The sequence below is a fragment of the Symphalangus syndactylus genome, chromosome 20 (assembly GCF_028878055.3).
Source record: "Symphalangus syndactylus isolate Jambi chromosome 20, NHGRI_mSymSyn1-v2.1_pri, whole genome shotgun sequence".
NCBI classification, from domain to species: Eukaryota; Metazoa; Chordata; class Mammalia; order Primates; family Hylobatidae; genus Symphalangus; species Symphalangus syndactylus.
Window position 1 is genome coordinate 15,638,751 of NC_072442.2, and position 14,338 is coordinate 15,653,088.

Sequence of the window (14,338 nt, forward strand, 5' to 3'; positions counted from 1 at the left end):
TCATTTGCTCTGCCAGCTGCCATGATATGAGGACATTCAAGCAGCCCTAGGGGGAGGCTCAATGCCCAGCACCAATTTGCCAGCCATGTAAACGAGCCATCTTGGAACTGAATTGTCCATCTTCAGTCAAGCCTTCAGATGAATACAGCCCTAACTAACATCTTAACTGCAACTTCATTAGAAATTCTGAGCCAGAACAACCTAGTTAAACCATTCCCTGATTCCTGACCCACAGAAATTGTGTGAGATAAAAATGTTATTGTTTGAGGCTGCTAAGTTTGGGGGGTGATTCATTATGCAGCAATAGATAACAAATACAGATGGTCAGTGTTGGAAATAACCATAAGCACATCTTGTCCAGTTTTTTCATTATATAGGCAAAAAAATGAAGTCCAGGAAAAGGAAACTTGCTGGCCTGAGGTCATAAAATGCAGCAGTGACCAGACCTTGATGTTGCTCATTCCAGCCACTGTTCTTCCCACATTCCACACTCAAACCACCACCTGTGCATCAGGGTCCCCCTTCACTGAAGGTGTCTTGGAAGAAGGGGTGATGCCTCGTATTTCTTTGGCTCCCAGAACCTGGCATGGTGCCATGCAGTAGGTGCTCAGTTAATGCTTGCCAATTGAGTACTTTCAGCTCAGACTGAAGGAAAAAACATCCTACCGCCACCAGAGGCACTTTCCTTTTCTTGGCAAATGGCAAAGGAGCTGGGAGACGGTGCATATTCAGGGCCAGCCCTACCTCAGGTCTGTGAGGCCCCACATGCCACTATTAGAGAATAGATGTAAATGCTTTACTTCTTTTCTATTTCCTCAGCAACTCGTCAGTGCCAAGCTGTCCTGTCTCTGCTTTAAGCTGCTATGCTATTGAGGAGAAGACTCTGAAGTTTAGACTGAGAGAAACTGAGCATCCCAATTTATACCTGGTATCTTAGCACCATTATTGATAGTTTCCCTTTCACTCTCGAAACAGCCAAAAGATAATAAGCTATATGGTCACTCTCACTTGAGTAAACAGACCATAAGAAAAAGGCCACTTTTCTACACCAAATCATCAGTCTCTTCTTAAAATAAGACTTATGTGCTTAGGCCTCAAAAGATCTAGGAGACAGTGGACCGTTTCTTGCCCAGGGGAACAGACCTTGTGCTGACAGTGAGGGTGTCAGCCTCCAGCACCAGTGGAACTGGGGGTTACCAGTGACGAGGCCTCCTGCCTTGCACTCTGGGGCCTCTGGGCAGTACATGGCTCTTTGGAAGGGAGAGTTCTTTCTAAGCAAAAGAGCCGAGTGTTCTCAAACAGTGACCTGGACGACAACTGCAGTTCAGACCAACATTTCCTGCTCTCTTACCTAAATTTCTCAGCACACATCTATATAACTAAACTCGGCTGGGTTAAGGGGAGAAAAAAACTAACTCCAGTCATCTACAGCCATCGGTCGTCAACTCAGTGCTTTTCTTCCTTCCCCAGTCCAAGCTCTGTGCAAACACACACGTGTAAGGAATCTTATCTGACATGGCACCACTCACAAATCTCAGAGGCTAACTCTAATTTCAAGAATTTGTGTGGTTTTTTACATTAAGAGGAGGGGGGGCGGGCACGGTGGCTCACGCCTGTAATCCCAGCATTTCAGGAGGCAGAGGCAGGTGGATCACCTGAGGTCAGGAATTCCAGACCAGCCTGGCCATGGTGAACCCCCATCTCTACTAAAAATATAAAATTAGCCAAGTGTGCTAATTTTATATTAGTCAAAGCTACTCAGGAGGCTGAGGCAGGAGAATTGCTTGAACCTAGGAGACAGAGGTTGCGGTGAGCAGAGATTGCATGGACTCCTGCCTGGGCGACAGAGAAGACTCAGTCTTAAAAAAAAAAAAAAAGTGGGGGAAGAGGAGTGTATTTCCATGTAAGCATTCCACTAACCCCGTAAGAATGTTTCCTCTAATTCTAAACTAGATGCTGTATCTAGATGAGTAACTAAGATTGTAAAAGCTCATCCACACTTACACTTGGGTTTTCCTTTCAGGCTCACTCATGAGCCTCCTCTCCTTGTACAGAGCCCTACCATGCACCAAGCAGCTAAGGGTTAGTAGCAATGAATAGGACAGACACAGCCCCTGTGCTCTTGGAATTCACAATTTAATTGGAAAACTGGAGAAGAATTATACAAATAAAATAATGGCAAACTATGACAATTCTCTAAACTCTGAAGGAGGGGTCTCCATACAAGCGCCAGGGGCAGAGGCAGGAGATGAGGGGGAGGGCTTGGATGAGGCAGGGCCTCCAAGGCCGGATAAGGGATTTCTAAACTTATCCTAATAGCCATGGGGAAGGTCCTTAAGGAGTTTTAGCAGAGTGGTACAACCTGATTTCCATTATTTTATTTTTATTTGATTATTTTATTTTTATTTTTTGAGACAGGATCTCGCTCTGTCACCCAGTCTGGAGAGCAGTTGCATGATCCTGGCTTGCTGCAACCTCTACCTCCCAGATACAAGTGATCCTCTCACCTCAGCCTCCAGAGTAGCTGGAACTATGAGGAACACACCAACACACTTGGGTAATTTTTTTTTTTTTGAGACGGCGTATTGCTCTGTCACCCAGGCTGGAGTGCAGTGGTGCGATCTCGGCTCACTGCAACCTCTGCCTCCTGGGTTCAAGTGATTCGTCTGCCTCAGCCGCCTGAGTAGCTGGGATTACAGGCGCGCCACCACACCCAGCTAATTTTTGTATTTTTAGTAGAGATGGGGTTTCACCATGTTGGCCAGGCTGGTCTCGAACTCCTGACCTCAGGTGATCCACCCACCTCAACCTCCAAAAGTGATTACAGGTGTGAGCCACTGTACCCAGCCACCTGATTTCCATTATTGAAAGGTCATTCTGGATGCTGAGTAAAGAGCCAAAACTGGCCAGAGTGGCAGGCAGCACAGCAGTTAGGAGTTAACGGGATCAGGAACTCATCTCGCCTGAGAAGCCAGCAGCATCCAATCTTCAGAGGAAAGCCAGGACTCAAAGTGCATGAATGACAGGACAAGGAAGCCTGCAAAAGTGTGGTGAGCCCAGCTACCCTGCTTACAGAAAGAGATGCCATCAGAAAAAAGCCAAACGGGAAGGATTCTCTACATACAAACCCTAAGTCAACCAATCCCAGAGAAGTTAAAATGACACTCCTCCCTTCCAAGCTTAAAGCTGAGCATGGAGAGAAGCATGGAGCCCACTTCCTGCAGCTGTGATGGGAGACGAGGGGGCTGCCCAACCAGCTGGCAGCAAGTCTCTCAAATCAGCTGAAAATAGCCCAAGAAACTGTAAGTTAAGCATTTGTGGTCTTTTGCAACCTTAGTAATAAAGGAACACTCTTTCTATGGTTCAGGAGATGACAAAAAAGCCAGCCAGGTGCCCTGCTGGGTAAGGGTTTTCTGCTGGGCTCCTCAGACCTGAGATGTTCCCCTTCTGCTAACCACAGGGTGGTTTCCACCGGAGCCCACACTCATTCCTCTCACACCTTCTCGGGGAGAGGGGAGAGAGGGCCAAAGGTGATCCTCTGGCCTTCCTTCATCAGGGCCAAGCCTTTTCTTTCCAAGCTCACCCCTTTGGATGGGCCAGATGCCAGAGAGCACTGATGTGGAGGAGCTGAGGCAACCCATGCTGCAGGGCTTCCACAAGGAAGGCTGGATGATGGAGAATATCCCATTCTGCTCGAGGCAGTACTCACCCCTGCACGAGGCCCCCAAACCAGGGTGGGCTGTAGACAAGCCGCTGCGGGGAGTCTATCTTCTTCAGGAGGTCATAAGAGAAGCCCTGGATGATGGCCTGCATGTGTGAGGCACAGCGCTGCATGAACTCCACTATCTGCAAAACATCGCAGAGATGCCCAGTGCGGGCACACCAGTTCTCAATGGAATGGAAGCTTGGGTATGAAGATAAATGGTCCGAGGAGCTGAGAGCCCCCAGCAGAAAAACCTCTCAAAAGGAAAGGCCCCAGGTGATTTTCTAAAGGTATGGAATGTTTTCAGGGAGAGGATTTAGGGCAACAATTTCCTCCAACTCCCTCCTTCAACAGATGAGGAAACCAAGGCCAAGAGGAGTAAAATTGCTGGCCCAAGGCCCAACAGCTTTAATAAGCAGGAGCCCCAGGAAGGAGACTGCACACAGGGGCCTGGAACTGTACCTGCCCTTTGAGTTTTACAATTATGTTATTTAGTCTTCATTAAAACACATCAGACCAGCTGGGCACGGTGGCTCATGCCTGTAATTCCAGCACTTTGGGAGGCCAAGGTGGGCGAATCACCTGAGTCAGGAGTTCGAGACCAGCCTGGCCAACATGGAGATACCCTGTCTTTACTGAAAATACAAAAGTTAGCTGAGTGTGGTGGTGCATGCCTGTAATCCGAGCTACTCAGGATGCTGAGGCAGGAGAATTGCTTGAACCCAGGAGGCGGAGGTTGCAGTGAGCTGAGCTTGCGCCACTGCACTCCAGCCTGGGCAACAGACTCCTTCCCAAAAAAAAAAAAAAAAAAAAAAAAAAAATTCCTACCTGCCAAGCAAAGTTACTTAAGGTCAGTGGGCCTCAGTTTCCCCACCTGTACAATAAGGACAATAATAGTACTTACCTGAGAGGTTGTTATGAAGATTGAGTTAATATAAAAACATTTAAAACAACATCTGAGTCATGGTAAGTGCTAGCTTAAATGGGTCAGACAAAATTACAGTTGTTTGCTTTTCCCATAGAATGGATGAGTAGAAAGGTTCACTGGACCTGCTGGAAGTTTCGCAGCTGGCTAACTTGCTTCGATCCAAGCCTGAGACTCCAGTACCAATACTAAGGCCACTGCACGCTCTGTGATGACCACTGGGAGCCTGACCCTTAGCCCTGTGCTCTTTTAGTGGGCATGGCTACAGAGTGGGACCCACCCTTACCTGGGTGCTACGCTCCTTTCCTGCTGTCAAAGCCCAAGTCTTCGGGTTTTGACCCCTCTCATCGTGGAGTCGCAGGTCACCTCCTGCATCCAGCAGTTTGCTAAGGATCCACTGATTGCCCGAAAATGCTGCTGCATGGACAGGGGTGCTCCCATCAAAGCAGCGGCTGGGGAGGGAGATGGGTACAATGGATGTCCATGGCAATGCTCCTGCATTCCATGGAGCGGGCCTCAGTGTGCAACACAGGGCTCCCATTCTACAAGGCAACCTTGGTGACAAGGAATATAACAACATCATGTGTGAGGCCCGTCTGTGCCCACAGGAACTTTCTACACACACACCCACACACACACACACCCACCTTTTTTTTCCTTCCTTTACTCAACCCTTCAAGGAAGTACCATTTCCCAATTTACAGATGAGGAAACAAAACGGCAAAGCTGAGGTTCATTGCCAGGCATAGATCTGGTTCCAAATCCAATTTTCTTTCCCCAGCACCCTGATATTGGCTGCCCGGAAACAATGTCTTCACATCTGCAGTGTCCTGGGATCAGGCTAGTCAAGCACAGCCTAACAAGGTGCCACCTCCCTCATTTGAGAATGTCTCCCCATAGCCCCTCAAAAAAATCCTGTGGTACAGCACAAAAATTTGGCATCAGCAATGCAGTCAAGGATCTACACCTCAGAAAAATTTCACCTCAGAAAAATTTCAACAAAGCCAGTAAACTGTCTGAGGCATGAAGGGACAGCCTTTAATATGTCCAGGATATGGTGAGGATATGATGTAGAGCCTTAGTTTCCTAACCTAGCTACACATCAGAATCACCAGGGAACTTTCTCTCTTTAACTGAAAAAGAAACACAAATAGGAGGAGGAGGAAGGGAAAAAAAAAGAAGAAAGAAGGGGGAGAAGAAGGAGAAGGAGGAGGAGGAGAAGAAGGAGAAGAAGAAGGAGGAGGAGAAGAAGGAGAAGAAGGAAAAGAAGAGGAGGAGGGGGAGGGAAGGGGGAGGAGGAGAAAGAAAATAAAAGGATGATGAAGAGAAGATAAGAAAAATGTCCTCCAACTCCAGACACCCAGTTCTCTTACCAAGATGCAATTACTATTACAAGTTTTTGTATCCTTCTGGAAATGTTCTATGTATATACAAGTATAAAGAATACACTATACAGGCTGGGCTTGGTGGCTCACACCTGTAATCCCAGCACTTTGGGAGGCCGAGGCAGGTGGATCACGAGGTCAGGAGATTGAGGCCATCCTGGCTAACACAGTGAAACCCTGTCTCTACTAAAAATACAAAAAAATTAGCCAGGCATAGGTGGTGCACGCCTGTAGTCCCAGTTACTCAGGAGGCTGAGGCACGAGAAAAGGCATAATGGCGTAAAACCTGGGAGGAGGAGCTTGCAGTGAGCCGAGATCGTGCCACCTCACTCTAGCCTGGGAGACAGAACGAGACTCTGAATACGCTATACAAACTCTTCTGTAGCTACATATTTTCTTTTCTTTTCTTTTTTTTTTTTTTTTTTGAGATGGAGTTTTGCTCTCATCACCCAGGCTGGAGTGCAATGGCGTGATCTTGGCTCACTGCAACCTCCGCCTCCCAGGCTCAAGTGGTACTTCTGCCTCAGCCTCCTGAGTAGCCGGGATTACAGGTGCCCGCCACCCACACCCAGTTAATTTTTGTATTTTTAGTGGAGACAGGGTTTCACCATGCTGCCCAGGCTGGTCTCGAACTCCTGACCTCAGGTGATCCACCCACCTCAGCCTCCCAAGGTGCTGGGATTACAAGAGTGAACCACCGCGCCCAGCTACATATTTTCATTTAAGAATCTGTCTTGGAGAAATTTCCATATGAGAAACTACAAGCCATCTCCATTCTTTTTAACAGCTGCATAATATGCCAATGAATGGGTATATCATAATTTAGTTAATAAGCCGCTGGGATAGCTGTCAAAAGCACAGATTCTCAGACTACACCTTACACTGACTGAAACAAAATCCGTAAGCACAGGACCCAGGAATGTGGTTTTGTTTTGTTTTGTTTTTCAAATTCCCCTGGTGATACTAATGAGGCTGGCCTGCACCCAGGCATATAGGAACCACTGATCCCATTGGTTCTCACTGTAGGCTCTCTCCCACTGCTGAGCAGAGAAGCAGTCCAGCACACTGCATTGTGGGAAACACAATATCCTCCTTGCTGCAAAAACAGCTTTGTATAATGTCTTACCATCTTCTTTTTTGTTTTTTGGGTTTTTTTTTTTTTTTTTTTTGAGGCGAAGTCTCGCTCTTGTCCCCCAGGCTGCAATGCAATGGCGCAATCTCGGCTCACTGCAACCTCCGCCTCTCAGGTTCAAGAGATTCTCCTGCCTCAGCCTCCCGAGTAGCTGGAATTACAGGCACCTGCCACCATGCCCAGGTAATTTTTTTATTTTTAGTAGAGAAGAGGTTTCATCATGTTGGCCAGGCTGGTCTCAAACTCTTGACCTCAGGTGATCTGCCTGCCTCAGCCTCCCAAAGTGCTGGGATTACAGGCATGAGCCACTGTGCCCAGCCTGTCTTACCATCTTCTAATCATTCCTCCCACAAACAGTAAGAAAGCTGGGTTAGGAGAGAGATTATATTATTTCTCATTTCTCATGAATGCTAAGGAGGAAAGGAATAATGATTTATACCTAGCTAAGCTTACAAGAGAATCCAGGTCCACCTGGTATCAAAATGTGTACTATCATATTTATTTATTGTAAAGCATAAAAACTGGAGTCTCAGCCGGGCGCGGTGGCTCACGCTTGTAATCCCAGCACTTTGGGAGGCCGAGGCGGGTGGATCACGAGGTCAGGAGATCGAGACCACGGTGAAACCCCGTCTCTACTAAAAAATACAAAAAATTAGCCGGGCGTGGTGGCGGGCACCTGTAGTCCCAGCTACTCGGAGAGGCTGAGGCAGGAGAATGGCGTGAACCCGGGAGGCGGAGCTTGCAGTGAGCCGAGATTGCGCCACTGCACTCCAGCCTGGGCGACAGAGCAAGACTCCGTCTCAAAAAAAAAAAAAAAAAAAAAAAAAAAAAAAAAAAAAAACTGGAGTCTCTGCATAGCCAACTCGGAAGTTTATTTTATTTAGTACACACAGTGTTCAAAAAAATTGAAATAGTGGGCAATATTTAACATTTGGGAGATTTCATTTATTTGTTTATTTATTTTGAGACAGTCTCGGTCTGTCGCCCAGGCTGGAGTGCAGTGGTGCAATCTCGGCTCACTGCAACCTCCGCCTCCTGGGTTGAAGAGATTCTCCTGCCTGAGCCTCCTGAGTTAGCTAGGACTACAGGCGCCCGCCACCACGGCCGGCTAATTTTTTTTTTTTTCGTATTTTTAGTAGAGATGGGGTTTCACCATGTTGACAAGGATGGTCTCGATCTCCTGACCTCATGATCCACCCACCCTGGACTTCCAAAGTGCTGAAATTACAGGCGTGAGCCACTGCGCCCGGCAACATTTGGGAGATTTCAAATTAAAAACTGGGATTTCCAGCTCTTGGAAATTCGGAAGATCTGGCTTTCCTGGCTCCCTTTCCTGCCCAACAGCAATAGATCCCTGACCCTCCTCAGAGAAAACCTAAACCCAGTTACTTGGTCCAGCAGGCATCTGATTTGTGACTTCAACAGGTCCAGTCCATCATAGCGTTTCCACTGAGCATATAGGAATAAAGCCTCCTGGCTGGGTGCGGTGGCTCACGCCTATAATCCTAGCACATCGGGAGGCGAGGCGGGTGGATCATCTGAGGTCAGGAGTTTGAGACCAGCCTAGCCAACATGGTGAAACCCCGTCTCTACTAAAAATACAAAAATTAGCCGGGCATAGTGGTGTGTGCCTGTAATCCCAGCTACCTGGAAGGCTGAGGCAAGAGAATTGCTGGAACCCTGTAGGCAGAGGCTGCAGTGAGCCAAGACTGTGCCACTGCACTCCAGCCTGGGTGACAAGGCGAGACTCCATCTCAAAAAAAAAAAAAAAAGCCTCTTGGCTGGGTGTGGTGGCTCACACCTAAAATCCCAGCACTTTGAGGGGCTGAGGCAAATGAATCACCTGAGGTCAGGAATTCAAGACCAGCCTGGACAACATGGCAAAACTAAAAATACAAAAATTAGTCAGGTGTGGTGGTGCACGCCTGTAGTCCCAGGTACTTGGGAGGGTGAGGCAGGAGAATTGCTTGAACCCAGGAAGCAGAGGTTGCAGTGAGCGAAGATCGCACCACTGCACTCCACCTGGAAAACAGAGCGAGACTTCATCAAAAACAAAAAAAGGAATAAAGCCTCCTCCCAGAAATTCCCCTTCACTTTGATCAGATAAAAATTTTTTAAAAACTTTTTTTCCTGGTACCTCTCTGCAGTTAATCATCAGATATTTTTTAAGTCACATGAAAATGTTCCTAACAACAAAATACAAAGCCATAGGGATTTGCCATCCTCTCTTGTTCTTGTCCCTTTCCACTTCCTTCCTGGCATTGCCTGGCATTACAAGTGTCCTTCCTGGATACTTGAAAAAGGGAACTTCTTTAAACTCTGAGGTCTTCAGAAGCTGGGCTCCTTCCTGGTCTCAGCTGTGTCATTAATACTATGTACCATATTATGGGCTAGTCTCAATTCCCTGATCTTGAAAATTAAAGGTCTGAATGGTTTGATCTTTAAAGAAATCACCTTTAAGCCTGGACAAAGCAGTTGTAAATGCAGATGACTATAAAATGTTTCAAATTTTATCTGTATTTTTTTATACAGGCTTTTAAAAAATGGTTTGTTTACTGAATAGAATTATACTGTCATACAGAATATGAAAGTGATGATGGTCATCACTATTTCACTCAAGGCGATGTTTATACACTGTGTTCCAGTAATTAAAAGAAGTGGGAAATGGCCGGGCATGGTGGCTCATGCCTGTAATCTCAGCACTTTGGGAGGCGGAGGCTGGTGGATCACCTCAGGTCAGGAGTTTGAAATCAGCCTGGCCAACAAGGTGAAACCCCATCTCTACTAAAAATACAAAATTAGCCAGCTGTGGTGGTGGGCACCTGTAATCCCAGCTACTCTGGAGGATGAGGCAGGAGAATCGCTTGCACCCGGGAGGCGGAGGTTGCAGTGAGCCAAGATCATGCCACTGTACTCCAGCCTGGGTGACAGAGCAAGACTCTATCTCAAAAAAAAAAAAAAAAAAAAAAAAAAGTCGGAAAAACTGAAGAAAAAAGAAAATGTTGCATTTTTGCTGAAGAACTGCAGACTGTCCCAATATGGCCTCCCTATAACATGGGTATATGCAAACATCAGGTGAGCCAGCCCCCATGCCACTTTTCTTTTCTTTTTTTTTTTTTTTTTGGTATAGACAGGGTCTCTGTTGCCCAGGCTGGTCTCAAACTCCTGGGCTCAAGCAATCCTCCCACCTCACCTCCCAAAGTGCTGGGATTACAGGTGTGAACTACTGCATCTGGCTGACCCTTTCTTTCCGGGCTTTGAAATTAAACAATACGGTAGAGCCAGCAGAGTGTGTGTGAGTCTAGAAAAATTCTGGAAGGAAACACAACAAAATGTTCATTGTTTTAAGTTATCTCTGGTTACTTAATTCTCATACTGATTGGTTTTTTTCTTTGTACTTTGCTAAGCTTCCAAGTTTTTTTCCCCTAAGCAATCTTATAACCAACCCCTCCACAACACACATACATAAAATACAAAAGCTGCTCGGCGCGGTGGCTCACATCTGTAATCCCAGCACTTTGGGAGACTGAGGCGAGCAGACCATGAGGTCAAGAGTTCGAGACCAGCCTGGCCAACATAGTGAAACTCTGTCTCTACTAAGAATACAAAAATTAGGCCAGGCGCAGTGGCTCATGCCTGTAATCCCAGCACTTTGGGAGGCTGAGGCGGGCGGATCATGAGGTCAGGAGATGGAGACCATCCTAGCTAACACGGTGAAACCCCGTCTCTACTAAAAATATAAAAAATTAGCTGGGTGTAGTGGCTACTAGGGAGACTGAGGCAGGAGAATCACTTGAACCCAGGAGGCACAGATTGCAGTGAGCCGAGATTGCGCCACTGCACTCCAGCCTGGGCAACATTGTGAGACTCTGTCTCAAAAAAAAAAAAGAATACAAAAATTAGCTGGGTTGTGGTGGCACGTGCCTGTAATCCCAGCTACTTGGAAGGCTGAGGCAGAAGAATCGCTTGAACACGGGAGGCGGAGGTTGCAGTGAGTCGTAGTAGCGCCACTGCACTCCAGCCTGGGTGACAGAGCAAGACTCCATCACAAGAAAAAAAAAAGTACAAAAGCTTCCAATATCAATAATTTAAGTAGGTACATTAAACAGAGCCTCCTTAAGATGGGAAAGACTTTTATGATTGTTCATATTCTGGCATTCCTGTGAAAATCAGCTGTAATCACTTAAGTGCTCAAAACCCCAGTTTCTGGTTCTGTTTAATGGGAACTGAAAAAATATCCACCACCCACTCTCCCTTCTCTGTCAAGAAGGTGTCAAATAAGCTAATATTTGAGAAGGCCCTAGCAAAAGCCGAAGTGCTTCACAAAAAGAGATGTTTGGCCAAGTACAGTGGCTCACACCTGTAATCCCAGCACTGTGGGAGGCCAAGGTGGATGGAGGCCAGGAGTTCGAGACCAGCCTGGCCAACATGGCAAAACCCTGTCTCTACTAAAAATACAAAAAATTAGCCAGGCGTGGTGGCGCACACTTGTAATCCCAGCTACTTGGGAGGCTGAGGCAGAAGAATTGCTTGAAGCCAGGTGGCAGAGGCTGCAGTGAGCCAAGATCCTGCCACTGCACTCCAGCCTGGTGACAGAGCCAGACCGTGTGTCAGGAAAAAAAAAAAAAAAAAAAGTAGATGTTCACCTGTCACTGATTCATTGTGTTACTGTTCCATATTAAAATTTAGACCAACTATTGGCCGGGCACGGTGGCTCACGCCTGTAATCCCAGCACTTTGGGAGGCCGAGGCGGGCGGATCACGAGGTCAGGAGATTGAGACCATCCCCGTCTCTACTAAAAATACAAAAAACTAGACCAGCGTTGTGGCAGGCGCCTGTAGTCCCAGCTACTCGGGAGGCTGAGGCAGGAGAATGGCGTGAACCCAGGAGGCGGAGCTTGCAGTGAGCCGAGATCGCGTCACTGCACTCCAGCCTGGGCGACAGAGCGAGACTCCGTCTGAAATAAATAAATAAATAAATAAAATGTAGACCAACTATTAAACTCCGATTCTTTAAGTGTTTAGTGTTTTTGTTGTTGTTGTTGTTGTTGTTTTTGACGGAGTTTCACTCTTCTTGCCCAGGCTGGAGTGCAATGATGAGATCTCAGCTCACCACAACCTCCTCCTTCCAGGTTCAAGTGATTCTCCCGCCTCAGCCTCCCGAGTAGCTGGGATTACAGGCATGCGCCACCACGCCCAGCTAATTTTGTATTTTTAGTAGAGACAGGGTTTCTCCGTGTTGGTCAGGCTGGTCTCAAACTCCTGACCTCAGGTGATCCTCCCACCTCAGCCTCCCAAAGTGCTGGGATTACAGGCGTGAGCCACCATGCCCAGCCTAAACTCTGATTCTTTTAAACCACAGCTATAAGAGTCAGGCAAAAGTCACCCTTTTTTTTTTTTTCTTTTGAGACTGAGTCTTGCTCTTGTTGCCCAGGCTGGGGTGCAATGGTGCGATCTCTGCTCACTGCAACCTCCACCACCTGGGTTCAAATGATTCTCCTGTCTCAGCCTCCCAAGTAGCTGGGATTACAGGCATGCGCCACCACGCCCGGCTAATTTTTTGTATTTTTAGTAGAGGCAGGGTTTCACCATGTCGGTCAGGCTAGTCTCTAACTCCTGACCTCGTGATCCACCTGCCTTGGCCTCCCAAAGTGCTGCGATTACAGGTGTGAGCCACCGCACCCGGCCAATGGTTTTTCAAATTAGTTTCTAAACACCCCAACTCATCTTAACAGCACAACCCCTATTTTCTAGACATCAATATTATTGTACTTACTGATTTGGATCTGATCCATAATTCACCAGAACATCAACGAATTTCCTAAGGCCCAATAACGCCGCAACAAAAAGTGCTGTTTGGCCCAAGGAGTTAACTGCATCAACATAAATTCCTGCAAAGGAAATATCAGAATCAATGCAAATATCAGAAAATTTCCTGAGATGGAACTGGGTGGGGGGTGGGGGAATTAAATATTTTTATAGTGTACTTTCATATATTGCTGTGAGCTTTTTTAAAAAAAAAAGTACAAAAGAAGGCCTTCATTAGTCGCACATAGATACACTGGAAGGCAAACTCAGTGTTTATTCATTAAAAATATTTACAGAAAGTTGCATCGAAGCATTTAGTTCACCACACTCTGGCATATTATAAAATGGATTAAAATGGTTCTCAATCATGGGAAAAGATGAGGGAGGGACTAAAGATACTGTGTGTGTTGGGAGGAAGGCTATAACACAAAAAGAGCTCACTGGAATACAAGTCCTCACCTAAAAGATCTTACTAAAGTGTAAAGACTAATTCGACAAGGGAAAACAAAATACACAAAACAGACCAATTTCCAGTACTATCAAACAATGAGTCTGTGATTAAAAGGGACCGAAAAAAAAAAAAGGCCAAAGTAGTAACATGACCATGAAAATAAATAAAAAAAGAAAACATGCCTTACCTATCAAGAAAAAAATACTAGTCCTCCAGAAGACCAAAAAGCACCAAGAAATACGAAAATTGAAATCCCCTAAACCAGGAGGCGCAGTGGCTCACGCCCGTAATCCCAGCTCGGGTAGATCACTTGAGGCCAAGAGCTCGAAACCAACCTGGCCAACGTAATCTCCTCTCTACTAAATACACAAAAACTAGCAAGGCCTGGCTGCGAACCTCTAATCCCAGCTACATGAGAAACTGAAGCATGAGGACTGCTTAAAAGGCAAAGGCTGCAATGAGCCGAAATTGCACCAACGCACTGCAAACCCACAGGAAAAAAACCCCAGCTGAAAAACGAAAATGCACATACACGCACCTTACATGTCTCTGAACACACAGAAAAAACCTTGTGTAATTTTAAGCTATAAAATTACATATACACAACACATTTCACAAAGCACACATCGCAGGCGGTAACAACAGACTCAGAAAGCACAAACGGTCCCTAACCAATCAGCTGCTTTTAAACACCACGAAAATAAAAAAACCGGAACCACTCAGAACGCGTTTTCTCCCTCTCTTTCTCTGAAAAACAGAGAAAGAGAACGATCATCAATGGCAAATGGCAGCTGTAACAAGACAGCACCAAACACCGACTTCACGCTCAGGAAAAAACACCACATCTCTTCCTCGTGGCTTCCGGTGCTCTACACGTTCAGAGAAACTTCTCTAGTAACAAACTATAAAAATGATCCCTGAAAGTATAGTCTTA

The 14,338-nt window shown here is 46.4% G+C and overlaps 1 protein-coding gene and 1 non-coding gene across 21 annotated transcripts in view; both read right to left on the reverse strand.

The window, feature by feature from the left end:
- The window catches only part of TEX14 (testis expressed 14, intercellular bridge forming factor), a 103,354-nt gene that overhangs the window by 64,556 nt on the left and 24,460 nt on the right, over nt 1-14,338 (reverse strand). For 10 of the 20 annotated variants that reach the window (XM_063628483.1, XM_063628479.1, XM_063628478.1 and 7 more), the window contains 3 exons: nt 12,922-13,036; nt 4,915-5,182; nt 3,710-3,846 (listed from right to left, as the gene is read on the reverse strand). In XM_063628483.1, coding sequence (XP_063484553.1) covers nt 3,710-3,846; nt 4,915-5,182; nt 12,922-13,036 — 520 coding nt within the window. Of the gene's footprint in view, nt 1-3,709; nt 3,847-4,914; nt 5,183-12,921; nt 13,037-13,591; nt 14,075-14,338 lie in introns of those variants that run through there. The other 10 variants (XM_063628487.1, XM_063628484.1, XM_063628481.1 and 7 more) reach the window with 5 other exon arrangements.
- On the reverse strand, nt 14,119-14,337 carry LOC129470778 (small nucleolar RNA U3). Its single transcript, XR_008653313.2, has one exon. It is a non-coding gene; the product is annotated as a small nucleolar RNA U3 (small nucleolar RNA).